Here is a 25,308-nt window from a genome sequence, read left to right on the forward strand (position 1 = left end):
TTTTTGTCCTCTTTAAAAATTCCTTCTCTCTGTCTTCTGGATCTCCTGCTCTCAGTGGGTATGACAGGGTCCCATGCGGCCAAAGACTTTCCTTCCCTGCCAATCACCAACAGAATGGGTAAGGCGGACTGGTGAGAGTTAAGGCAGACGCCACAATCAGGCACCGTGCATTTTTACAAAAATCCAGCGTAGAGTGAGAGGATGCGGGCGAGACGGGGCAAACTCTGACCGAGAGTCACAAATTAAGAGGAGAAAAAAAAAAGGCACAGTACAGTAGGGCTTGGAGGGAAAGAAAGAGCATGAAGAAGCAAACTACAGTAAGTTAACTGTCTGCACCGCGGAAATGAGCCCTGGTCTTCCGCTGAACGAGACAAGGGAAAAATGCTACCATGTGGTTCAGGTTGTGAAACCCGGTCAACATGGCGCTTCCTTACCTCTTGCGGAATTCTGTTCTGAGCTTTGTGCACCACGGTGTCTGTCTGATCTTCGCTTCTGTCAAAGCCAACGTAAGGCAGGTGGGGGAAGCATAAGGTGGATAGCAATGTAGCCAAGGTAACATGCCATGTGTTAACTCAAGCCCAAGATGGGGAATTCGGTAAAATCTGGCCAGACCAAGGTAGCGAAAACGGCAAACACCTAGACCGCCAGTCTGGTCCTGAAAGTTCCAGATCCCGATTTTCTTCTCGAACAAGTGGGCGTAAGCGAGCGGGCGATCCATGCGACATGTGCAGCTGTCGGCAGCACGTACCTACCTACGCAGCAGGTAAGGTACAGTACTGTACTGTACTGTATGGTAGTAAGTAGATCAGGCACGGGCATCGCGTCGGTCGGTCAGCAAGCCCGCCGCCAGCTGGGTCGGGTCGGCTTCAATCGCTGGCTGAGAAATGAAGGGGAGCGACGGAGATATTTGATGTGCGCATCGCTGAAGGCTTACGTGCGAACGTCCTTTCCAGAAAAGTCTGTGGCACCCACACACGTACAAGTTTGTTGTGCGGCTGATGTACGCTGGTTGTTGCGCTGCCATGGCGGCGGACCTTTGTTTCGTTTTGTGTAGCAGCCGTCAGCAATTTCTCTAAGGTTGATGAATCAACAAGACGGTGAGCACGACAAGCAAATCTTGCTGTAATGAGATGGGGTTGAGTTTGCTGGTGACCGATCACGCGGTTCGCAAAGCGCTGCATGCGGCGGCGGGGCAAAGGAGTCAGGATTGATGTCTGCCTGGTTGAGTTTTCTGCTAGCAAACGGCGGTAATAGCCCAAGATTTGTCAAGCTTTGTTTGTTTACGTGGTATTTTTTTTTTTCCCTTCTCTTCTCTGTTGTTTCTGTTCTATTCCACCTTACCAACTGACTCTTATCATACCCAAGGCACTACCTATGTCCAGGCGTAACAGGCTTGACTTGCGGTTGGCGGGTAAGGACCTGGATGGGCTAAGGAGACAACTGAGCCCGGCGCCAAGGCGTTACATGTCAGGACCTTGAAGGGTGGCGATGGATGACGGGCGGCCTAAAAGATCAATCCACTCGCAAAAATACATAATACTGCATGCTCCATCGCAAATTAATCCATATATTGATCTCCCGTAACAACTTGATATGTGAGCACTCGGGTTCGTCAGTAAGTACCTATTTACCTATGAACATTGAAAGGAGTGACCTAGGAAAGTTGCTCGTTAGGTTGTAAGTAAGGTTCTATTTCGTAAAAGCGTATCTCATTTGTGTAAAAGGTTCATTCCCCGCTTGAACCCCCCGCACTCGAATCAATGTGCAACCTAAACTACCGAGAGCGGGAATGAAGCTTCGCGTGACGGTGATTTTGCCCACCTTTTGTTTCACTCTGGTTATCAATACTCTCCATCTCATGCCGCGTAGCACGTCTACGAGTCACCCAAACTGAAACTCTGGCCTGGCAATCGATGCAAAGAAACAAGTCATCAGTCCCTCTGAAGATACTTGAAGGTCTCGTGGATGAAAAAAAAAAAAAAAAAAAAAAAAAAAAAAAAAAAACAATAAGTGTGAAGGGAAAGCCTCCAAGGGACCAAACACAACGAATAATCCCAAACTCTGATTGATCGGGCAATGAAGAAATACGACTGAACTGCGCAAGAGGAGGAAGTGATGCCAAGTCTGGTCCCCTTTGCGTCTTCGCCAGCAGCAGCATGAGCCCTTATGTTTCGGCCACACCGATCCCAAAATGGTGTTCGCATCACTTTTGCCATCCTCGAAATTTGGGTCGCGGGCAAGAGCTGGTTCTGGTCAAAGACCTAGGTTGACGTCGCCGCGCCCAAGCTCCACAAACACTGCGTCTGCCTCGACCGCCTCCACGTCCACACCGACAAGTTCAGCCCCTGCCGCCCATGGCCACGAGTTTATCCTTGACGAAGTCCAACTCCCTTCGATACCCGACGAGCGACCCGATCTCCGAGAACTGAACAACTGCCTCGTGGCACTTGCTGTCGTCTTCCCAGACATCCAGCTCGATGTTTTCCGCGAGATGCTCACCAGCTTCGACTGCGAGTCACGTCTCGCTGTTGTCGCCGATGCACTTGTCAAAAATCGCGTATCTTGGGTGAAGGGCCGGTGGAGGCTACCCGAAGATGCCAACAAAACCCAAGCCTTGTCGTCAGCAGCAGCAACACCGCCGACAAATGCCGAATCGTTGGGGGGACAGGGTGCGCCACGAAGGAGGCAAGATGGTCCAGTACCGATCAAGGAACAATTCAGGAGTTTCGAATACAGGGAAGCGGTCAAATCACTTGCTCTTTACGAGTTCAAGGGTCTTTCACGGTCCGCCGTGACCGCAGTCTTGGCAGAACACAACTATTCATACCTAGAGGCCCGCAACACCCTCATTGAGGTTTCTTCCAAATCATGGCGTTTCACTATGGCGAACCTGTTTTCGAGAAAGAAAGCCGCTGTCCCGGTGACGGCGGCTGGGGCAGTAGACAGCCACCCGCTGGTCATCTGGAAATCCTCGGGCAAGGGCTCTATCTTGCCCATGATCCGGTCTACGGGTAACGCAGAGCTGGATCATGAACTTTACTATGAGCTGGTTGCCCCACTAAAGGTCAAGGCTAAAGCAGAACAGGAACACAAGGATCGTGTTCTCGCCGTGGTCCTCAACATGGAGGAGGCGGAGGCTGCTGATGCCACGCACGAATGCGCCTGTTGCTTTACCACTGCAACCTTTGAGGAGATCACAGTCTGCAATGCAAACGGCCATATACTCTGTTTCCGTTGTATACAACACTCGATACACGAGGCCGTCTTTGGTCAAGGCTGGCAACGAAGTATCAACAAGGAGCTGGGCACGCTGCGGTGCCCCGCAGTAGACTCGGATGAGTGCAGCGGCTGTATCCCAGCGGATCAGATGCACCGAGCAATGCTTGAGGAGAAGAATGGGGCTGAAGTGCTGCACCGTTTGGATCAGCGTCTAGCCGAGCATGGCCTTATATCAAGCGGCCTGCCGCTTGTTCGCTGCCCATTTTGCAGTTATGCTGAGGTCGATGAGTTATATACTCCTTCCAAGGAGCAACAGCTGCGTCTTCGTGCAGCTAGTCTCCTTAAGGTCGCTTTCTTTTGTCTTTGTCTGATGACTGTTCCGTTCCTGCTACCTCTCATGGTCTTGTCCTCCATCGCATGTCTGCTCTTCACCTCTCAGAAAGCGTTGGGTGATCGCCTTAGGAGCGAATTCGCAAAGGCGCTGACAAGACATCGTCGACGCCGACGTGGGCTCAAGTTCACATGCCAATCGCCGTCTTGCAACAAGACGTCTTGTCTATCTTGTAACAAGGCATGGACCGATATTCACGTCTGTCACGAATCAGCTCTTGTGGCGTTGCGAACGCAGGTCGAACAGGCCATGAGCATGGCCATCAAACGCGTGTGTCCTCGCTGCAATACATCGTTCGTCAAGAACTCGGGCTGCAACAAGCTCACTTGTCCATGCGGCTACAAGATGTGTTATGTCTGCCGCAAGGATATTGGCGGCAGCGGCGACGGTGACGATGTTGGCTATCGACACTTTTGCGATCACTTCCGGCCAGAGGGCGATCCAAGGCCCTGCGACCAGTGCAACAAGTGCAATCTGTGGGAGACAGAGAACACGGACGCTGTATTACAAGAAGCCAGAGACGAGGCAGAGCGTAAATGGCTTGAGGCCGAGGGCCACGGCCTGAACGGCGCTGAAAAGATGTTTCTCGAGACCGGCATCTCTTCGGGACTCTCATCATCCAGAGCCAGGCAGACCGGGTTCAGGTTTGGGCCAGAACTTTTTAGCAAGGCGAAATGGCCAAGCTTACCAGCTGTCTGCGACGCTATTGTTGAGAGTCTCTTTGTATGAGATATTATTTCCAGGTTATATGGTATTCTTTGCACTTGCCGTTGTCCCTCCCTCATTGATGGGCAGACATTAGCTTGTGCGTAACTGCAACGTGCCAGTCGATGATGCCCGTTCCTTTTCTAGTTAGGCGTCTTTTATCTATCTGATTTTAATCATGCTTTGTTTTTCTATTTCTACATGTATCTCAACCTTGTCTGCCCCGCTTGTTTTACCTGGAAAGAAGAACAAATAAAAAAAAAAGGGGGCTCGAGGGATGTGGCAGTCTGCATCAGTTGCGTCTGGCCTTGTTTGATGATTTCATTGTCACTAGCATTGCTCCTCTCTTTGGCTTACACATTGTCCCCGTTCAGACGGAGGAATTCACAAGACAATCAGTCGATATACCCTGGATATGAAATAGAAGATGTATTCAAAAGACTTGAAGAATCGTTCCCTCAAAAGGTATCCAAGAAGTGCATCATGTTTGTCAAGCAGAAAGGTGACGATGAACAAGAAAACCATTCAGTATTCCAGCTTACAGATTATACAATCACATTAAGAAACACGAAGTTGGAAAAAAAAAAGAGACCTATTGAGCACCATTTATTTTCTCCCCCCAATCCTGAAACACCTCAATACAGCTCCGCCGCGGCACCACCGATGGCCAACTTGCCCGTCTCCTTGACCTTGGTCTGGAAGATAATCTTGTTGCCCTCCTTCCACATCTCGGTCACGAGGGTCTGGCCGGGCATGACGACGCCGGCGAAGCGGACCTTGATGTTCTTGATCTTGCCAAATTGCTGGTAGACGGCCTTGCCCGAGATGCCAAAGGAGCAGAGGCCGTGCAGGATGGGCTGCGGGAAGCCGCCCATCTTGGCGAACTGCGGGTCGACGTGGAGCGGGTTGTAGTCGCCGCTCAGGCGGTAGATGCAGGCCTGCTCCTCGGTCGTCTTCTCCTCGATGACCACGTCGGGCGAGCGCTTAGGCGGCGGGTTGGCGGCCGTGCTGGCGCCACGGTCCTGCGGCTTCTTCGGCCCACCGAAGCCGCCGCAGCCCCTCAGGAAGATGCTGGCCTCGTTGTAGAAGATCTCCTCGCCCGTCTCGGCGTGCACCGTCGTCACGCCGTTGCGGAGGACGGCCGCGTTGCCCTTGTCAACCACCTCGAGGAGCTTACCGTACGACTTGAGCTTGGCAGAGGTGGGGATGGGGTACTTCTTGATTTCAAGATACTGCTCGCCGTGGAGGAGCATCATGGGGTTGAAGTTGGGCACAACCTCGTCCATACTGAAGGGCATATCGGCGTTGAACTGGGGGATGACGCCAAATGTTGGTAGAACCTGGAAGTCCTCGGCTCCCTCACTGTTGAGCAGGGCGGTCATTGTAAGCATGCGAATCAACTGTCAAAGAGATATACTTGCTTCAAGGCAAGAAAAAAAAAAAAGAGAAACCTACTAGACATAGTTGAGGTCTGTCCTCTTGGCGCCGATGCCCAGATTGTACAGGATTGAGTCTCTGTCACTGTAGACAAACTCGGTGCCCTCAGTTTTGGCGCCTTTAGCCTGTTGGATGGCGTCGAGATACTGGTTGCTACCGGATTCAGAGCCGCTCTAAAGTCGGGAATGAAGAGTCAATCATTATCGTTCTCATTTTGTTAAGGGCTAAGCTAAGTAGATACATAGAAGCCACAAAAAGCACATCATATCGTTCACAATAGCAGGCGTAAAGGAAAGAAAACGTGATATCCAAGGTTGATCAAGTTTGGATGAGGAGGCGTCTTCATACCTTGCTGCCCGCCTTGTTGTCCATGTTCTCCATGATCTTGGCGACGCTGTCTTGCGACTTGAACGGGTGGTCCGCCCTGCCGTCGTCAAAGTTGACAATGCGAGCCCAGTTCTTCGTCACCTCCTCGGGAGTCAATGGCACGTCAACCGGGAAGCCGTGGCCACCGCTGCGCTGCCATCTGGTGGCACCCTGCCAGCCGCTTCCGACCTCGTAAAGACCTCCAGTGGGGTTCTCGGGGACCTTGTCGCTGCAGAGGGCCAGAACCAGAGGAGCAATGTAGTCTGGCTTGAATGCCTGCACGAGCTCCTCGGGGAGAATGGTCTTGGTCATGGCAGTGCCGGCGTTGGGGGCAATGGTGTTGACGTAGATGTTGTACTTGGCACCCTCAAGAGCCAGAGCTCGTGAGAATCCAAGGATGGCACATTTCTATACAGGAATGGTTAGCGCTCAAACACAAACTGGAGCTAATGCAATAAGGATTATCTACTTACGGCAGCGGAGTAGTTGGCCTGGCCAAAGTTGCCATAGATACCGCTAGTGGACGTGGTGTTCACAATACGGCCATACTTCTGCTTGAGAAGGTAAGGCCAGGCAGCCTTGGTAATCTTGTAGGTTCCACGCGCGTGCACGTTCATGACGGGGTCCCAAAGGCTGTCGTCCATGTTTGCGAAAGCCTTATCCCTCAGAATGCCGGCGTTGTTGATGATGATGTCGATACGACCAAAGGCATCAATTGCGGCCTTGACCACGGCGTCACCATCCTCAGCGGAGGCCTTGACACCGATGGCCTTGCCGCCCATTTTCTGGATCTCGCTGACAACTCCATCAGGGTTGGCGAGGTCGTTCACGACAATAGATGCGCCGGCCCTGGCGAAGGCCAAGCAGTAGGCACGGCCTATACCGGCACCTCCACCAGTGACAAGGGCGACACGACCCTTGAAGTCGATCGGCTCTCCCTTGTCGTTAGGGCCCAGCTGCGTCGATTGCTCAAGCAGGCCAAGGAAATCGTTGGGGCCAGTAGGGTACTGGGGGTTTGAGAAGTCGACAACCTGGTTCCACTTCTTGATGATGGCTCCAGGGGTGTAGGACTCGTCACACTTGAGCAGAAGGCCGCTGGAGCGCTCCCACCTGAGCTTAGCGCAGTGACCACCGCCGACTTCAAAGATGCCACCGGTCTCGTCTGTGTTGTTCTTGTGGACCAGGACGGCAACGAGCGGCACAACCCACTCGGGCTTCATCAAAGCCAGCAAATCAGGGGGCATGACAGTCTCAGTCATGCGACTTGCAGCAATAGGGGCAATGACGTTGGCGATGATGTTGTACTTGATGCCCTCCTTGGCGAGCGTCTCGGTGAATCCGACCATGGCCAGCTTGGCAGCCGAGTAGTTGCACTGACCAAAGTTACCGAACAGACCGGCGGCTGAGGCAGTGTTGATAACACGGCCGTACTTCTGTTTCCTGAAGTGTGGCCATGCTGCCCGTGTACACTTGTAGGCGCCCTTGACGTGAACCTTGAAAATCAAGTCCCAGTCCTGGTCGGACATGTTCTTGAAGCTGACATCGCGGAGGATACCGGCGTTGTTGATTAAGATATCGACGCGGCCGAATGCCTGGATGGCTGTGTCGATGATCTTGTCGCCGTTCTCGACCGAATCGTAGTTGGCTACAGCCTTGCCGCCCGCGGCCTTGATCTCGTTTACAACGACATCGGCAGCCTGTAGCAATTAATGCAATTGAGTCAGCCAATTGCAATGAGCATAAACACAGCACTGGGTCGATGAGAGTAGTGCCACTAACCTTGCTGGAGGTGCCCTCTCCCTTGAAGGAGCCGCCCAAGTCGTTGACGACGACGCTGGCTCCCCTGCTGCCGAAGAAAGTAGCATATGCCTTGCCGAGACCACCGCCGGCACCGGTGACAACGACGACCTGGCCGTCGAAGCGCAGCTCTGAAGCCATGATTGCAGGGTATGTGATATGGTATAGGCTGGCTTGAGATGCAAAGATGTGCGGGATGTGTTCAGTTGATGGTGCAAGAAGAAGCTCTCTCTCTTGACGGTCTCTTAATTGAAATGCACCACGACCTGGAAGACGAGAGAAAATTAGGAAGAAATGTGGATGAATAGGATGGACTAGGAAGAACTGATGCTGTCAAAGTCAGACAGCTAGAGTTTTGACTGTGTGTAAATACGTCGCAAACAAGACAGACGACCGATGAACCGGCAAATCGGACGGGTAAGCTCTCTCATGGATTAAGCCGAGGCTTCCCCAGACTCGTGCAGCGCAGCAACAAGCGGGCGTCACTCTTTGCCGCGGTCGATAACGCGGGGACGCTATGCCTTGTTCAGTATGTGGGGGTAACCGATGATGGACCAGTGCCCTGTGGCCCGGTGAACGGGCGCGGCAACATTCACATGCCAGGAAACCCGCTGGGAACGGTAGATCTGTTCTGCACCGCACAGTAGAGCTGAGGGTCACCTGCCCACGAGTGCGGAAGCTGTGACATGAACAAGCTATCCCTGGCATGAGTTATACCGAAAGAAGCTATCTTCTAATCCCACGTGAGAATACTGCCTATCTTTTGGTTTTTCTTGCAGCAGATTGAAACGAATGGGTGAAGATTGTTGCTTGTTGTGTCCAGTGTGCATTTCTTTCTGCTCAAACTCTACCTACTGTAGTACAGATTTGTCCCTTGTTCGGCACCTCCCACTGTAACCACAATACTTTGCCTTACCCTGCACTACAACAGGAATTGGCTACGGCGCATCATGCATCGACAAACCCAAATACTCGCGATGAATTCTCAGATACAGAAACAAAAATAAAAAGAAAATAAAAAAAAAAGCCCTGCATGCGCGATTTGAGTTGTCGGATCACTTGTTTTATGTACTGTAATTAGGTTCCCGTACAGTACGTGCAAAGAGTCTCACGGTATTTAGAACAGTAGAAACTGTCGTCGTTGAAGATCCCAAGACTCTACGCTATAATTCATCGGCTTCTGCAGGTGCCGGGGGAAAACTTTCACCGTTCATTCTCTGCCTGCAGCCGGATTGGAAACTCAAAATTCCCGGGGCCGGGACCTACATTTCTGCTAGGGGATGATTATGATTTAAGATTTTAGGATGTTTACCATATTACAATACAGCCCCAGGCAAAAGACAATGTCTGTTTACCCCAGCGATTGAATTTTCCCCTCACAAACACAGAGACGTGTGTACTCTCAGATTGATCAGCAGGAATGGGCTAGAAATGGATGGCCTCTAGCTCGCATCTTCATCATGATTCCGCTTTGTAGTTGCTGGATAGGGGCCCCGCACTTTTTTTNNTTTTTTTCAGCAGCGGTTGCCTTGTGGCAAACCGCCATCATTGAAGCTTAGAGCGGCGGGCCGTACTGGTATCTACCCAGGCAAGCTAAGGTAGCTAAAAGGCGGTTTTGGAAGCAATTCGGTTTTCAGGCCTGGACTAGCACAAACTTCACAAATATACATCTCAATTGGGTTTAGTTCTAGGCTACTGCTTACCTCCCCAGCTAGGTTGCATTTGCACAATGGCCGCCGTCATATCGTCTGCCACTCCGGACGCCCCTCTGCAGTCCCGCATAGTCGATGACAAGTCCCCAATATGTATACCTTTCATACTGGAGCGCCTGTCCGTCTGGAAGAAGGCCCGGGATGAGAATGACAGACGGCCGTTCTTTATTGGCCTGAATGGCGTCCAGGGCGTCGGCAAGACGACCCTAGTCCGCGCCCTGGCCGAGGCGCTTCAACAGCGCGAGATGCTCGAGACCATCGTCGTTAGCATCGACGACTTTTACCTTAATCACCAGACTCAGCTCGCCCTTGCCGAATCCCAGCCAGACAATTCTTTGGTTCAGTATCGTGGAGAGCCTGGTAAGCGTTACAAGACGGTGGTACCTCGGTAGGAAGGGGGAATAAAAAAAAGGCAGGTGACCAAGCCTGCCTTTGAATTCTTACTGACAAAGCCACAACCACCACAAGGCACGCACGACATCGAGCTGATGCAGTCATTCTTCACCGCCGTCATCAACTCTCAACCCACCAAGATCCCCCAGTACGACAAGGCGACCTACTCCGGCCTCGGCGATCGCGCGCCCGAGTCCACCTGGCCCAGCATAAACGGCCCGGACCAGCGGCCCGTCCAGGTCGTCTTGGTAGAGGGCTGGTGCGTCGGATTCCGCGCGCTCGATCCCGAGGCCGTGGTCGCAAAGTGGCGTGACCCCGACACCCGGACGCTCAGGAACCACAGGACGGAGCACCTCCTCTTTGTCAACGAGAAGCTCCGGGCCTACGACGACGTGCTCACCAACCACTTTGATGCATTCGTGCACATTGATGCCCAGCAGCTCGAGTATGTCTACGATTGGAGACGGGAGCAAGAGGCGCAGCTGAGGAAGGAAAGGGGAACTGGCATGTCTGACGAGCAGGTGGTCCGCTTTGTCGACGCTTACTATCCCGCGTATGAGCTGTACTCCGATGGAGTGCGTGCGGGCGTGTTGCTACCGGAACGGCCAGGATGTCAGTTGACTTTGATCGTGGATAGACATCGTCGTGTCGTGGAGCACTTTGTTCTGTAAAGACTGATGATGATCACTTCCTCGCCAGGAGTTAAAATATAGCGACAAAGAAAACGGGTGTGTTCATTAATTTTCGGTAAAAGCAATTGAGGCCAAGATTTAGCTAAAGTACCCCTCTGGTCCTTCCAACAAAGCCTGCAGACAGCAAGAATCTCGCGCCTCTTCGCATTTCTTGGTATGTGGTCATAGCTCATCAATCATATAAGTTCGTAAGCAATTAAGTTACCCAGCCAAGCGAATTTCCTCCAAGGTCAAGAATAGAAAAGAGATACCATCCGATTCACGACAGTTCGGTCAGTAAAATTAGAAGAAATCGCCATTCGTTGTCACATAGCGGCGGCTCGTGAAATCTTCTCATCCCCACTTCCACATCATCGAAGTCCTGTCACAGTCCATGATTTTTATCATCTCATATGTCAATGTCCTTCCCTTTCATCATGCCTTCGCCCTCGTTCTTGAGACTAGTCAACGCTTGCTCGATTTTTTCTGTCCGGTTTCGCACAGCTAGCTCTCTGGCGGAGATCTGGCCCTCAAAATGACTGACAATTTCGCGCTTCTCGCGTCGGGCCGCCTTGATCTCGCCGACAAGTTCGCCAAATCTGCCCAGGAACCAGTCGCCACATTCATCCCATTCGCCCACTGAAAGCCGTGTAAAGAAGTGATGCTGCGAGTTCTCGTCCTGGTTCTGGTAGTGCGATAGCTTCTGGGCCAGCGTGTCCCCTGACGATGGCGTGTTGGCTCTTTGGATCGCGGAGCGGGCCGGGTCATGATCGAAAGATTCGTTTCGAAGCTCTGTATATTCCATCCTGGATAGCGCCTGATCGTCGTAGTCCAAACTAAGTCGACGCTTTTTCTGACGGGGCACAGCGGGCTGCGTACGGTTGGGATCTACGCGTGGAGCAGCGGTGTGGCGAGGACCGTTGTTTACCGATGGAGGAAAGCTGTGCTGTCTAGTGGCGGCAAGGGACACCGGAGGCACGGAAGCCACGCCGTTGGGCTGAGGCCAATTGTTTGTCAAAGGCGGGGGATAGCCAGCGAGTGCGTCTCTTCCAATACCAAGCGATGGTATACTCTTGCTCGGGCGCGGTGTTCGTTGTTCTGCTAGAGCCTCGTCTTCCGGAGACGCGATCTCACTCTGGTCATCTGGAGGCACAGGCGTCTGCTGCGCAGTTTCCAAATCGAAGAACTGCGTGGATCTGTGATGATGGCTCATATCCCGTGAGCGACGATCGGCGTGGCCCCTAGTGGATATCTCACGTACGTTCTGGAGACGCTCTGGGGAAACAGCCGTAAACTCGTCTTGGCGAGAGTATACCGGTGCCTCCACATAGGACCGTCTTCGGCCAGCGTCCTGGTAGTTCTGAGCGACGTCTCTGGCGTCACGAAATGGGATTTTACTATGCTTGAGTTGCTTCCTGGGTGTCGACCCTGCGTCGGACTTATCGGCAAAAGGTTCGTCTGGATTTGTGTGTGCCTCGATGCGCTTGCCGTTCGGCAGGCTGCCGTGGATGGGTGCTGTGCTGACTCCTTTGGGATGATCAACACTCCTAATGTAGCCGTTTTCATTCACAATGAAGGGGCCATGTTGACCGCTGTGAGTTGGTATCGGCAGAAAATTACGGTCGTGCTGAAATGGTGGCGGTTGTGTCCGAGGTGCATTCGGCCGAGGTTGAGCCGCTGGGTCTAGTCGAGGTTCATAGGAGACCATCCGCTGCTGGTCGCGCTCCGACTGCCTTTCACTATCAAGTAGAGACCCTATGGTAGAGTCCTCCCAAGTATCGTGATGAAGTCGTCCAGACGCAGGAGGTCCACGGACACCATCCGAGTTTGCACGTAAACGCTGAGAAGTCTGGGCTTGACCTAGACCTGAAGATTGAGCCCTTGGTATGCTTGAAGCTGTCGGCTGACTTACTGCCTGGCGTAGACCAAACTTTGGAACCGGTAGTTTGTGGGCCTCTACCAATTGCTGGTGTGACCCCTGACGATGATGAGGCACTTGAGTACGTGGTGGGGTTTGCTCCTGCTGCTGCTGCTGCGGCTTTTGTGGTTGCTGAAGCTGTTGATGGAAGTGCTCCTGGAGCTGTTGGTCCTGGAAAAGTTGTACAGGCTGCTGCCTTTGTTGATTCTGTTTTTGCTGCTGCACCTGTGATACTGGTTCAGGCCCGCCACCGTGGGTTCCAGTTTGGGCACCACCATCTTTGGGATGGCGGATGAATGAAAGCATCCTGTTTGGAATCGTAGGCATCTTATTCGATACACTGGGCAATTTGAGTGTTGTTGTCAGGCAGGGACAACGCGACGTGGCTAACCGTGTTGCCTCCACTCGCAGGCAGAGGGTTTGTTTGTGTGCCTGATCCGATCCAAATTGCAACGACGCGTTCTGAAACCTGTTTCCAGCTTGACGCGAGAGTATGTACCGATGAATGAGCCAGTGAGTGACATGTATACATACAAACACCCCAGGTGGACATCAGTTCTGGCGGATTTCTCTCTTATGTATGGCTGGGAGTCTGCAGCCTCTGGTTCAGATCGCCAACCAATGTGGTTTACCGCCTTGGGTAAGTCGGTAGGTAAGGCACCTAGATAGAGCCCGTCTAGATTTTGTCAAGGCGATTGGGTGGCAATGCTGAATGAAGAGTTGATACGTCCCCCATAGCCTTGAAAAGTAACAGAGATAGCAGGTTGATTGGCCGGTACGCATGTGCATACACTATACTCCCCGATGTGGTTCAAGTGAAGCGAACCGGAGCGACTTGCAGGTGTCGAGAAACCCGTCGCGATAGGCTCCACAATACTTTGGTCAACTTTCCACACGAAGTCAGGTGAGATGCAGCAGGGATCGCCAGTTTACAGTGGGTCATCCCCTGTAGAACCACTCAAGTTGCAGCAAGACGGCTGGCGCCCAGGCTTGTTAGTCTACAGTACCTCCGGACTGACACTAAGCGGCTCGGGCCTCCATTCAACGTTCACCACCGCCGTTGTATTCCGAGTGTACCTGATTTCCAGATCGAATGGCCCTTGTTAATCCCTCCCTCTTTATGCAGGTCGCCTCGCTATTTCTCCCGAATCCTTTGGAAGGCGTGAGCGTGTCCAATCAAAGCAGACACTATGGTGAACGACGCTGCACTGTAACCCAATTCATCAGTGGTCTACTGTTGAGCGTGCAGGACGCGGTTTGTTTGACAGCGCGCCTCTTGGTACGTGCCGATATAGCTTGAGATGTACAGCCATGGTTGGGCCGTGATACATATACTCTAGGGACAAAGCGCATTACACGCGCTGTCCTAGACATAGAAGAAATGCAAGATGCACACATGTTAATTTCAATGTGGGGAGAAACCACATGGCCAAGATCTAAAGAAATACCTTCCTTGATACGCCGATATGTATTCTGGTTCCAATATACGATCACAAAATAAGGCGGACCATGGGTGAGCCATTCAGGCGCGATCATGCAGCTGCAAAGGTTCACCAGTGTAGGTGAATCACCTACTTTCCCTGGGAACCTACCTGACCGGCTACCAAGCGGTATCGAACGTCTTTTTCCATTCTTTTTTCTTCTACTATTTGTTGCTTAAGGCTAATTAATCATTGAGTAAAAGTAATCGTACGTACTCGGTACCGAACCCATGACAGCTGTGACATGGTGCAGGGTAGGTAGGTTGTCTTGAACCCATCTGGGGGAGGACCCGCCCCCGCGCAGCTGCGGCGAAATCGCCCATCTTTTTTTTGTCTTGGCAAGCCGTCGCATGGGGTGGGAACGTCACAACCCATTTGTATTTCCAATCACCGTGTAATCTATATTCCTAGACTACAGTAGGTGACAGTCAATTTTGAATTCACTCGTGCCGTTACCGGTATCACAATATTCACATACACAAACCAAACAGGTCGACAGACACAAGATCCATCTCCGAATACTACTCAGAAGCCGTTTCAATCATGGCGCCGAGCCTCGAAGAACCCGAACCCGTTCAAGAGGTGATAAACAACCCACTGAAAGCGAAACCACAACTTGTCGCCCCCGAACCAGAGCACTGCCCGGGACCCGAGTCCGAACGCGCCGGCACCGCAGACTCTTGCGCAGGCTGTCCTAACCAAAAGATATGCGCGTCAGCACCCAAAGGGCCGGACCCGGACATTCCACTGATTTCAGCACGGCTAGCAGGCGTCAAACACAAGATATTAGTGCTTAGTGGCAAAGGCGGGGTGGGCAAGTCGACATTCACAAGCCTCCTGGCCCATGCTTTCGCGACGAACCCAGAGAGTTCGGTGGGGATCATGGATACGGATATCTGCGGGCCGAGCATACCAAAGATGATGGGCGCTGAGGCCGAGACGATTCACATAAGTGGTGCGGGCTGGTCACCGGTCTATGTCATGGACAACTTGGGAGTCATGAGCATCCAGTTTATGCTTCCCAATCGAGACGATGCTATTATTTGGAGGGGCCCCAAGAAGAATGGGCTGATCAAACAGTTCCTCAAGGACGTCGAGTGGGGGGATCTCGATTTTCTCCTGGTAGATACGCCCCCGGGCACGAGCGACGAGCATCTAAGTGTCAACACCTACTTGAGAGAAAGCGGCATAGATGGTGCTGTGGTCGTCACAACGCCTCAAGAGGTATCTCTCCTGGATGTGCGGAAAGAGATAGACTTTTGTCACAAGGCCGGCATCCGGGTGTTAGGGCTTGTTGAGAACATGAGCGGGTTTGTTTGCCCCGGATGCAAGCATACAAGTCAGATTTTCCGACCGACCACCGGTGGTGGCAGGGCGCTTGCAAAAGAGATGGGTATTAGATTCCTTGGGTCTGTGCCATTGGACCCTAGTATTGGTATGGCTTGTGACTATGGCGAGAGCTTCTTCGACAGCTTCCCCGATAGTCCAACCTGTGCTTCGGTCGAAAACGTGGTGCGAGAGCTTGCCGAGGAGTTAGGACTTGCTGCCGATAGTGTACTTCCTCCGAAAAAATAAGGGGATCCGGTATACATTGATGGTCGCAAAAGCCCCTCTACCATCTCGGCCAATAATATCCAGGGAACCCCTCCGACCAGAACTGGAGTCGAGCACCAAAACTTTGGGGGACTGGAAGTGTTGGAGCAGTCCTTCATGGTGCAGCACCCAGCTTCTCCGGAATGCTCTCCAAGTCGTCGGTTGATTCTATGTCTATGATCCTGCCGACTTCACTCGTGTTCCTCATCAATTCCTTGGCACCAGCGTAGAGCATCCTCAACTCGCTGTTACAGGTGATGGGAAGGTAGTAAAGCATGACATAGGGGACGGACATCCGCCCGGATGGCTGCGGGTTATGTTAGCTAGGGCGTGTACCATGGCATGGGTTGTACCGTCAAGATGACGGCACAACTGTTCAGATCTTACCAGCGTCAGGGGATAGCTAAGTAGCACAAAACGTGGCGAGTGGTCTGGGAGGTCATCGCTCAGCTCGTCCAAGCTCTTGTATACTGTCTTGTCTTCGTCCTGGCGAATCTCGTGTGTACTCTTGTCGATCATGTCTGGGGCTTCAAGTTAACCTAGATGATTCCCCTAGGAATAGTGGACAACTCAGCCGGTCGAGTGCTATTCAAATCTGCCCTGCCGTGGATATGGCAGGTTATCGAACAGACAGCGCTATAAAACTCACTTACAAATAACAGCCTGAGGGTCGTTTGCCCTTGATGTACCCAATCTAAACTTGCGCAAGTGATCTTTGGTCTCTTGCGAGAACGTATACAGCCTTGACTCGGAGCTCTAATTGACAGGTCAACATGGATTCATCTTTTCAGATCATCTGACAGAGTGTCACCGGGAGGACATAAATGACGTCTAACCATTTTGACCGTGGGTGAGCGGTTAAGGCTCAAACGCAAAAAGAAGAAAAAGCCCAGTTGTTGAGATGACGATGGAGGAAATAGATGTGAGTCCTTGTTGAGACAAACCCCGGTATTGCTATGTGCTTTGTCCCTCAGTAGACTCAGGCCTGACAACCTGAAATATAATATATGCTGTTTTCTTTCTGACCCGTCGCCATCTGTGTCCGACCTGGAATCGCGTACGACAGACAGCAAGCGCGGGGAATTATTACGTGATGAGATGAACAAACATACCCCGCTGCCCCACACGTGATGAGCTCATTACAGAGGTCAGGGACTTGCGTTGCTACGAGGTACTTTCCGTGTCTTCTAATGATGTTTTTCTGTAGGCCGGAGGTTTTGGGAATTCGATTTCAGGAAGAAAGGCTTGTCGATAATCTGCCGCCAAGCTGACATACACTGGAAACTACAACAAGCCAACAACAGTCCGGAACTGTGATGTACTCTCGCCTGTCACTCATAGCCAGACATATTTCCAGGCCTTTACCTAGCCTTTCGCAACGGACTCCGATCGTAAAACCTCGTCTAATCAATTTCGTCATGGCTTCGGCGGATGAGCGCAACTCGCGTACCATCCATACGGCAGCCTGCCTCATCATTGGTGATGAAGTGCTAGGCGGCAAGGTGAGCTAGGCATTCGTCAAGTAACTTGGTTTCAACCAACAAATGTACCAAGTCAAGTTGACGCTAACAATATCCGTACTATTCACTACTATGCTGCCAACACGAGATAAACAGACCGTCGATGTAAGTACCTAGAGTTTGCATTTGTCTGCTTCAGGCATACTAATTCAAAGCTAGACCAATTCCAACACAGTGGCAAAGTGGTGCTTCGAGCTGGGCATCAATTTGAAGAGGATCGAGGTCATAGAAGATGACGAGTCTGAAATTATAGAGGCAGTGCGCCGGATGAGCGACCGCTACGACTTTGTCGTGACGAGGTAGGGTGCTATGGTCAGCGGTATTTAGACATTCTACATCGTGTGAAATCATTTGGCTAACTTGTGCCTTAACCATGTGTGAAGCGGCGGCATAGGTCCGACGTATGTTGTGCCTCATTACACTCTCCTCGTTCCCTAGGGGCTTGGATCGCTCTCATATGCAATACGAGAACTGACAAGTGTAACAGGCACGACGACATCACCTACCAATCTATAGCCAAGGCATTTGGGCTCAAACTCAAGTTGCACAATGATGCATATGAGCGGATGAAGAAGCTTTCAAGACCGCATCCTTCGCAGCCCAAGTTCAACTGGGACGAAGACTCGCCAGCGAAGCGTGCCAAACTTAGAATGGTAGAACTCCCGACGGACGAGAGCCGCGACATGGATAAACAATTTTTATTCCCCTGCGAGGAGCTTTGGGTTCCTGTATGTGTCGTCAACGGCAACGTGCATATCCTTCCGGGAGTTCCCAAGCTCTGTAAGTTGCTGCCCTGGCGAGCGAGAACAGACGAGTGGTCACAGAAGTCTTTTTTTTATGTTTGTGTCTCCGGGCGTGGGACAGATTACTGAAAACAAACTAACGCTTGCAAAGTCGTCGCTCTTTTGGATGGCCTGAAGCCCTACATTGTCCCACGACTGGTCGATCCGGAAGGAAAGGGGATCTGTCGAGTTATGATCTCGACGCCCTTGGCCGAAAGCGCCATGGCTGCGTACCTGACCGAGCTGGCGGCCAAGGTTGAACCGCAGGGTGTCAAGGTGGGCAGCTACCCGAGGTGGAACAAGAAGACGAATACAGTGACCTTGGTTGGCAAGTAAGTATCCATTTACCTAGCAACATCGCATGCTGCGATCATTACCAGCCGTTTAAATGCTGACGTCACCTGACAGAGACAAAGCATTTATTGAAAGTCTCATCCCGGAGGTCACCAAGAACGTCCAAGGCCGGGTGATCACTGTTGAGGGGGAGGACGACGACCCGAAAGACAAGGACGAGGCTGTCTCGCAGTAAAGTAAAACATGTTCTAGAAACACGGCAGAAAAGCTACAGACTCCGCTGTGTCTGTTCACTGCCAAGAGCAACCAGTCCTGTCAAAGGACTGTGGAGATCGGTGCCTTTCGGACGACTGCTCATTGCTAAATATGAGCAACGGCTATACAGTAGCATTTCCTCGTCCGTTTAGGCGATCTCAGTGGGGTAAGTACTCGTAGGTGGTAGGACTAGATAAAATCTGCGTCCCTGAACTACACAGGCCAACGCAAATGAAATACTACCTATATTCATGTCTCATAAATATTTCAGCGAGATTGAGGGGGTCACGATCGGAACATGTAAGCCGAAAAAAAGAGCTTGCATGCCAAGGCAGTCAGCCACAAGACGTTGGGCTCAGGGCTTCCTGGTTCCAGTAGGGACTTTGGTCAGGGGTAAATGAATAACAAGGGTGGGCCACAAGCGACCATTATTGCGAGTGTTGTGGTCGGAGAGGAGGGTCATCAACCTGACATATGTTGCAGTGTGTTACTTCCTACCTGCAGTACTGAAGCTACGTACGCTACAAATCGCGTGTCTCTGTAACCTAAGGGAGCAAGCCCACGCCAGCCAGGGTACATTGCATCGGAGCATGCCACAATAAATGAAGCTCCCGGTGTAATTAGACTGAGACTGGGCCTGGGTGGGTTCATCATCATTCTTCGGCACAGTATCTGCTTGTGGAACAGGGTGATTCTCCGTCAAGAGTCGAATTCCTTTTGCGAGCGACCCACGCCGCAATTCATGGGGAAGGAGATTGGCCCGCACGCTCCAATCCCACGTCCAAACGAAATACCAACGTAGTACTAAATAAAGTGAGAGAAAAGCTCGCCAAAGACGGCAGTGGTCCGAGAGCCGCGCCCCCGTGAACCTGGCTGATATCGATCTCGTCGGCATACCTGACAGACAGATCAGGGGGGAAGGGAGGTACATGGGACTCACACGATGACAAGCTTCCAACGTGCCGGACGACGGTGGCGCGGCTTAGGGAGTTTCAACCTTTTTCGTTTCTTCTCGTTGACGAAAAGGGCTAGCACTAGCCGAAAAAAAAAAAAAGCACTTGGGGAAGTACCAATTACGCCAAAACAACGCCCATGCCGCATTGGCAGAGGGTTTCGTGAAATTATAGCAAGCCAGTGTGATTAGCTAGACTGGGCGGTTTGCGAGGCGAGTGCAACCATGTATGCCGCGCGGATAAAGAAGGGTGTTTTTTTTTTTTTTTTTTTCCTCGTCTCATCTCACCACTTTGCGTCCTTGTCTCTCACAAGTCTACTTTATCACTCCAAGGCCCGATCCAGTGTCAGGGGTTCTAAGGTATAGATATACATACATGTAGTTGTGATTGCCACATGCAACCGGCCGAGCTTCTATAATTGGCCCCAGAAACTCAGTTAAGGCGATAAAGATTTGGTCGGGTTCAGACATACTCGGTTATCTCCCTGGATAAATCACAGAAGCTATCTCCGGAGAGACAGGTACCTACCAAGGTACTTTGTAATTACATGGAGAACCACTTACTTTGGGGTCCACAATATCGGTTCGGTACACCTAAGGTGGTACTACAATTTCGACCCTTTGTGGGTACCAGACGCTCATACAACATTACAGGCAAATTGGCCCAAGTACGCCGCTTATCAGCTAGCAAGCAGTTCGTACAACATGAGAAGCTGCGAATGTTGGATTTATCTACATTACACCTGCGGTGTGACTGTCTTTGCGATTCAACAAGGTACTATGACGAAGTAGATGACAGGTCACTGAAAGATCTTTCTATTTCATTTTTATTTTGAACGGACCGAATCATCTCATACCTGCATGTATGCGTACGATGTAGGTGATGATAAATTGATACAGGGGCTTTAGTCACCATGAATTGGCTAGTTACCTTGACGAGTACGATTTGAGTCTTGGCAATCGGCGGCATCAGCTCAAGTCTTAGTCGGTTCGTATTTATTATAACATAACATCAGCCCGATTCTGACAATTTTTTTTTTTTTTTTTTTTTTTTTTTTTTTTTTTTTTTTTTTTTGCATTGCCTGCACGTAATCTTATCAGTGTCAACCAAGGGGAATAAAGGAGAAGAAAACGCCAACGAAAGATCAAAATCGAGAGGACCTTGGTTTTCAACTCTAGAAACATGTTGCGACTGACTCCAGGGTCCAATTGTTTCCCCCCTATAACAGAGTGACTGAGGGTTACCTAGATAGTCAGTGCTATTGGATATTACAAGATAATCATTTTAATTCCAATACTTCAAAGTCTGGATGTGACTCGTTGAAACTGTACAGCATGTACCTTCGCGTGGTAGCCCATAAAACATATTAAGTTACTTTCCTACCTCGTGCCTACATGTAATAAGTAGAGTACTTGCTTACCTAGGCGCCCTACCCACTTACTACCTACATCAGATGGCTTGAGGTGGATCTCAAGAGCAAAAAGGAGTGACAGGGGGAGGCAATCAGGAAGCACTAGGAAGCGCCCGGACCACTCTGCAGCATTGAGAAGGTCCGACGGCCCAATCGTGAGCCCCTGCGCAGTGCCCCTCCCTTCCAGGTGGGCTTTTTCTTTCGGCTCGCGTTCTGGAAGCAGACAGCTTTTCATTCTAAATTGCTTCATCAAGTCAATCAATCAATTGATCCCACTCGAGCCATTGGGTTGGATCTGGTCGTCCAAGAAAAAAAAGGGGTTCGCCTGCTGGTCGTGGGATAGCCGAATTGTTAGGACAAGGCTGCAGGTGAGCGATGCGTCACGTTATGCCGTTTGCTATACGTCTGTTGTGTCTAACAATTAACCTTTGATATACTGGTACGAGGTTGTGTGTGGTTTAGATTGGATCGCCGTTCTTGACGGTGGAGATAAATTTGTGCGAACCCATTAATAGTAGAGCACCTTTTTTCACGTTTGCCGTGCAGCGGTGCAGTGCAGCGATGAATGCATGCGGATATGTGGGTGTGTATGCAACCTCTTACATTGCCAATTTTTATATTTGCATTCATCATGCGCCTCCGCTTATATATCTCAGCTACTAACAGAAGTCAGGAGGAAAAAAAAAGACAAACTCTAAGAAACTGGAGTATTGATCAATATTACCCACGCAGCGTCCTACTACTACTCACACTTCTACAATGCTTCTGATGGTGCTCATACCTCATCGTTTGCGCCGTTTTTTTTTTTTTTTTTTCTCTTTTTTCTTGCTTGGCCCAATTCCCCAATCCGTCCAGTGCCGACTTAACCTAAAATTGGCTGGAACCAGGACCCATAATTATTCTCGCGGAGGAGCGCCTGGGCCACTCAAGCAACTAGACCAAGCCAGACACAGCCAGAATAAACCAGACCAGACCAAAAAAAGACCAAGGACAATTTTCGACTGAGCCGAGGAAGGTCGATACCTCACTCCCCCGTCGCTACAGAATCTACAGTAATGATTGTCACCCTGACTCTCCTCTTTCACAGCAAATTAGAACTGGAGAACCAGGTAGAAAAGGTATCGGTACCTACCTCCCCCGGCTTACCAAGGTACCTACCTACCTACCTTGGTGTACCTTACATATGTGACTGGCTGAGTGACAAAAAAACGCTGTACAGTACATTCATCACATTACTGCAGCTGCTTCTGCTTTGACTTTTTGCTGCGCCTTGGTTATTTGCTTTCCACCCTCTTACCATCTTCACATTGTGTGGTATTGGCTTGACTATTGTGCTTATTTTTTATTTTTTTTGTGTTATTATCTTCTTTTGCTTTACTGTACAGTACATTCTCCTCCCGCCTGTCCGCCCCTCGCTCCATCTACGATCTTCGTCCAACGTTCGCCTGTCAGGGATTGCCCTCCCACGCCCCCTTTGCCCAATCAAGGCGACCCATAGCTTGTCCTTGCGACTCCGTTCGGCCTGGCGGCCTAACCCAAAACCCCCCCAGTCCCGAACCTTTCTTGTTCCCTGTCCACCAGTCCCTAGCCAACCAACCGCACGCAGGTAGGCTCAGGGAAGAAAAAAGGTGGTTGCTAAGGAAGGGACGTACCTTTCAATCAACCCTCTTGCCCGTCTCTTGTTTTCCCCCCATTCCCAAGTTTCAGGTTCTATCTTGAAGCTTCACCCGCACGACCTCATCCCCAGACTTTTGGAATTGCCTCCGACCGCATTTCAAATCCGCGGCTGGTTAAATTTTTTTTTTTCTTTCTTTTAATTTGACGACCGGAATCTTTCCTCTGGAGAGAAGCGATCGAATTTCACATTCAGTAGACACAATGGCCCAGTCAAAGGTTCGTCGATCGTCAATCATTTTTGCCTTCCGACTGCTTGTTGTGCTACGATCTATGCCATCACAGCAAATATCCTCACAATACGCGCGGCGATCCCGCAAGCCTTGTCGCCCGTTGCTTCTCGCGCTTCCTTCGCTTGCTAACTCTTTTTCAATTCACCGCAACTGCAGTTCCTGCGCGAGTACAAGCTGGTGGTGGTCGGCGGCGGTGGTGTCGGTAAATCATGCTTGACTATACAGCTTATCCAGAGCCATTTCGTCGACGAGTACGACCCAACCATCGAAGGTCCGTCCCCTTTTCGTTTGCGATGGAGGCAAAATCGCGTCGAAGGAAACTGGCACGCGAGAGACCTGAAGCTAAATGCCGCGCGTCCTTTGTACAGATTCATACCGCAAGCAGTGTGTTATTGACGATGAGGTTGCCTTGCTCGACGTTCTCGACACGGCGGGTCAAGAAGAATACTCGGCGATGCGCGAACAATACATGCGAACAGGCGAAGGGTTCTTGCTAGTATATTCTATCACGTCACGACAAAGTTTTGAGGAGATCACGACCTTCCAGCAGCAAATCCTGAGAGTGAAGGACAAGGACTACTTCCCCATGGTCGTCGTCGGTAACAAGTGCGATCTGGAGGGTGAGCGTGAGGTTACAAGGCAAGGTGCGTCACCAGATTTCATCGAAAATCACTGGGTATATACCTCTGGCAATATGTCAAACTGACGGTCTATGCGTTGCTTGAAACAGAGGGCGAGGCGCTCGCGAGGTCTTTCAACTGCAAGTTTATCGAGACATCGGCAAAGTCAAGAATCAACGTCGACAAGGCTTTCTACGACATTGTGCGCGAGATCCGACGCTACAACCGTGAGATGCAAGGCTACTCAACGGGTAGTGGAGGCTCCAATGCGGGTGGCCCATCGAACAAGATGGAGGTCAATGATAACGATGCCGAGGCTGGGTGCTGCTCCAAGTGTGTCTTGATGTAGACGACCCTCATGTTGGAGTTGGGAAAAACAGATAAAGAGGTTGTGGTGCGTGTGCGGAATGAGCAGCGCCATTGGATGTGGCAACAAGACTGGCATTGGAGCAGAATGCGCAAGCCAAGCAAGACGGCCCTCTTCAATATTAAAGAGGCAGCGACTGGTGACGTTACAAGACGCGACAAAAAGAAAAAAAAATGTTTGGCGTTCGGAGGGCGGGCTCTGTCGACAACACGATGGCATGATAGGGCACCGATATCCTGACCCTTAGAGGCCCGAGGCCTCATGATACCTTGCGACAGGGTACAGGACTTATTCTTTTTTTGCATGGATCCTGGAGTCGTTTTCTTTCATTTTTCAGCGCTCTATCCAGTATACTAGGGATCGGCCTGGACACAAGATCAAGGCCCACCCATTCCTGGGATGGTTAATGGATCGATCGACGAAAGAAGCCTTCGGCTTCAGGGTTTTCGTGATCATGGACGAGTGCTAATGGAAATATTCCCCCAGTTGTCACTTTAGCATTTGCGCTTTTCCACTACTACCCTCTTGTTTGGTTTTTGTGCGATTCTTGTTACCGGGTCGGGACCGTTTCTATATTGAGTCTACTTGAACTGCTACTACCATTTACTGTTTTTTTTTTTTTTTTTTCTTCCTCTTTGGTATCGGACCGTCATGTGTTCCTTATTGGCTCTTCTTCTTTCTCTACCCTTCGCATTATATATTTAAACAGCCCCGTCCGGTAGCATCTTTCCGTGTTTTTTTTTTGTCATAGACAGTTCATTATTCCCTCGTTTCTATGCGGTTTTGTCCTCATTCTGGTGATCCATGTGGTAATCTGCATTTTATGCATGGACTTTGGCTACGGTAAATGGGAATCTACAGAACGTCCTGTTTGCCATTTGCCAACAAAAAATTATCGGGTTCAAAATCCGGTCTTTTCTTTTCTTTTCTTTATTGTTTTTCCTTTTGGAGTCGTGTATTACACTTGCGTCTCGAGTATTTGATGGTATTCCGTGATAGCACCCTCAGCTCACCTTGAGACGGTCCACCCTGGGGCCGAACCCTCACGGCAAACGTTCAGTCTCTCAAGGCCAATGAATTTGTACGAACTATCTGCCTGGCATCTAGGTCTTCCAAGACAGGCAAACTTGCCAAGGCTAAAATGTCTCGTCTTGTCCTAGGCAGAACATAATAAGGAGGTATAGGAGGCATATGATGCCAGCAGAAGTGCTTGACTACGAGGACCCTGGTATCTTCTGGTTTGATGACCAGCTAGGAAACGAAACTCTCTGTCAGCTGTGAGCTGGCCCATTGGCTGAACAGTCAATGGATAGGATACGCCAAAAATCCATGCATGTTTGAATCCCCTGATTATATGTAATCAAGAGACCAGCAAGAGAAAAAAAGACAAGCAATTATAATACCCAGTGAACTAAATAAACCACAAAAACGAGGATTTCCCAGCGGTCACCCATTTAGGTAACTTTGGATCCAATACTACCAAACCCACTACCCCCGCGCCAAACATCATGACTTT

The 25,308-nt window shown here is 50.7% G+C and overlaps 10 protein-coding genes across 10 annotated transcripts; 5 read left to right on the forward strand and 5 right to left on the reverse strand.

The window, feature by feature from the left end:
* Positions 1-2,191: 2,191 nt before the first annotated feature.
* PpBr36_02980 (uncharacterized protein) lies at positions 2,192-4,339 on the forward strand (the record flags this gene model as incomplete). The annotated part of the gene is made up of 1 exon (XM_029890157.1): positions 2,192-4,339. One exon carries the CDS (start codon positions 2,192-2,194, stop codon positions 4,337-4,339), a length of 2,148 nt encoding a protein of 715 aa, XP_029753547.1.
* A 611-nt stretch (positions 4,340-4,950) lies between these two features.
* PpBr36_02981 (uncharacterized protein) lies at positions 4,951-8,086 on the reverse strand (the record flags this gene model as incomplete). The annotated part of the gene is made up of 5 exons (XM_029890158.1): positions 4,951-5,677; positions 5,771-5,925; positions 6,101-6,526; positions 6,592-7,815; positions 7,898-8,086. Coding segments are annotated over 5 exons (2,721 nt in total), but the record flags the coding sequence as incomplete, so codon positions are not given.
* Positions 8,087-9,644: 1,558 nt separating this feature from the next.
* PpBr36_02982 (uncharacterized protein) lies at positions 9,645-10,691 on the forward strand (the record flags this gene model as incomplete). Its single annotated transcript, XM_029890159.1, has 2 exons — positions 9,645-9,987; positions 10,096-10,691. 2 exons carry the CDS (start codon positions 9,645-9,647, stop codon positions 10,689-10,691), a joined length of 939 nt encoding a protein of 312 aa, XP_029753549.1.
* A 409-nt stretch (positions 10,692-11,100) lies between these two features.
* PpBr36_02983 (uncharacterized protein) lies at positions 11,101-12,936 on the reverse strand (the record flags this gene model as incomplete). The annotated part of the gene is made up of 1 exon (XM_029890160.1): positions 11,101-12,936. The coding sequence occupies one exon, from the start codon at positions 12,934-12,936 to the stop codon at positions 11,101-11,103; it is 1,836 nt and encodes a 611-aa protein (XP_029753548.1).
* Positions 12,937-13,185: 249 nt separating this feature from the next.
* On the forward strand, positions 13,186-15,665 carry PpBr36_02984 (uncharacterized protein; the record flags this gene model as incomplete). The annotated part of the gene is made up of 3 exons (XM_029890161.1): positions 13,186-13,249; positions 13,348-13,513; positions 14,582-15,665. The coding sequence occupies 3 exons, from the start codon at positions 13,186-13,188 to the stop codon at positions 15,663-15,665; spliced, it is 1,314 nt and encodes a 437-aa protein (XP_029753551.1).
* Positions 15,666-15,798: 133 nt separating this feature from the next.
* Positions 15,799-16,202, reverse strand: PpBr36_02985 (uncharacterized protein; the record flags this gene model as incomplete). The annotated part of the gene is made up of 2 exons (XM_029890162.1): positions 15,799-15,990; positions 16,071-16,202. The coding sequence occupies 2 exons, from the start codon at positions 16,200-16,202 to the stop codon at positions 15,799-15,801; spliced, it is 324 nt and encodes a 107-aa protein (XP_029753550.1).
* Positions 16,203-16,222: 20 nt separating this feature from the next.
* Positions 16,223-16,439, reverse strand: PpBr36_02986 (uncharacterized protein; the record flags this gene model as incomplete). Its single annotated transcript, XM_029890163.1, is given in 2 exon segments — positions 16,223-16,319; positions 16,333-16,439. Coding segments are annotated over 2 exon segments (204 nt in total), but the record flags the coding sequence as incomplete, so codon positions are not given.
* A 560-nt stretch (positions 16,440-16,999) lies between these two features.
* PpBr36_02987 (uncharacterized protein) lies at positions 17,000-18,514 on the forward strand (the record flags this gene model as incomplete). The annotated part of the gene is made up of 7 exons (XM_029890164.1): positions 17,000-17,185; positions 17,300-17,308; positions 17,363-17,502; positions 17,587-17,604; positions 17,691-17,983; positions 18,098-18,317; positions 18,394-18,514. The coding sequence occupies 7 exons, from the start codon at positions 17,000-17,002 to the stop codon at positions 18,512-18,514; spliced, it is 987 nt and encodes a 328-aa protein (XP_029753552.1).
* A 2,476-nt stretch (positions 18,515-20,990) lies between these two features.
* PpBr36_02988 (uncharacterized protein) lies at positions 20,991-21,125 on the reverse strand (the record flags this gene model as incomplete). Its single annotated transcript, XM_029890165.1, has 1 exon — positions 20,991-21,125. A coding segment is annotated over one exon (135 nt), but the record flags the coding sequence as incomplete, so codon positions are not given.
* Positions 21,126-22,776: 1,651 nt separating this feature from the next.
* Positions 22,777-23,774, forward strand: PpBr36_02989 (uncharacterized protein; the record flags this gene model as incomplete). The annotated part of the gene is made up of 4 exons (XM_029890166.1): positions 22,777-22,791; positions 22,962-23,076; positions 23,174-23,449; positions 23,536-23,774. 4 exons carry the CDS (start codon positions 22,777-22,779, stop codon positions 23,772-23,774), a joined length of 645 nt encoding a protein of 214 aa, XP_029753554.1.
* Positions 23,775-25,308: the final 1,534 nt, after the last annotated feature.

The sequence above is a fragment of the Pyricularia pennisetigena genome, chromosome 3 (genome assembly GCF_004337985.1).
Source record: "Pyricularia pennisetigena strain Br36 chromosome 3, whole genome shotgun sequence".
Taxonomy (NCBI): Eukaryota; Fungi; Ascomycota; class Sordariomycetes; order Magnaporthales; family Pyriculariaceae; genus Pyricularia; species Pyricularia pennisetigena.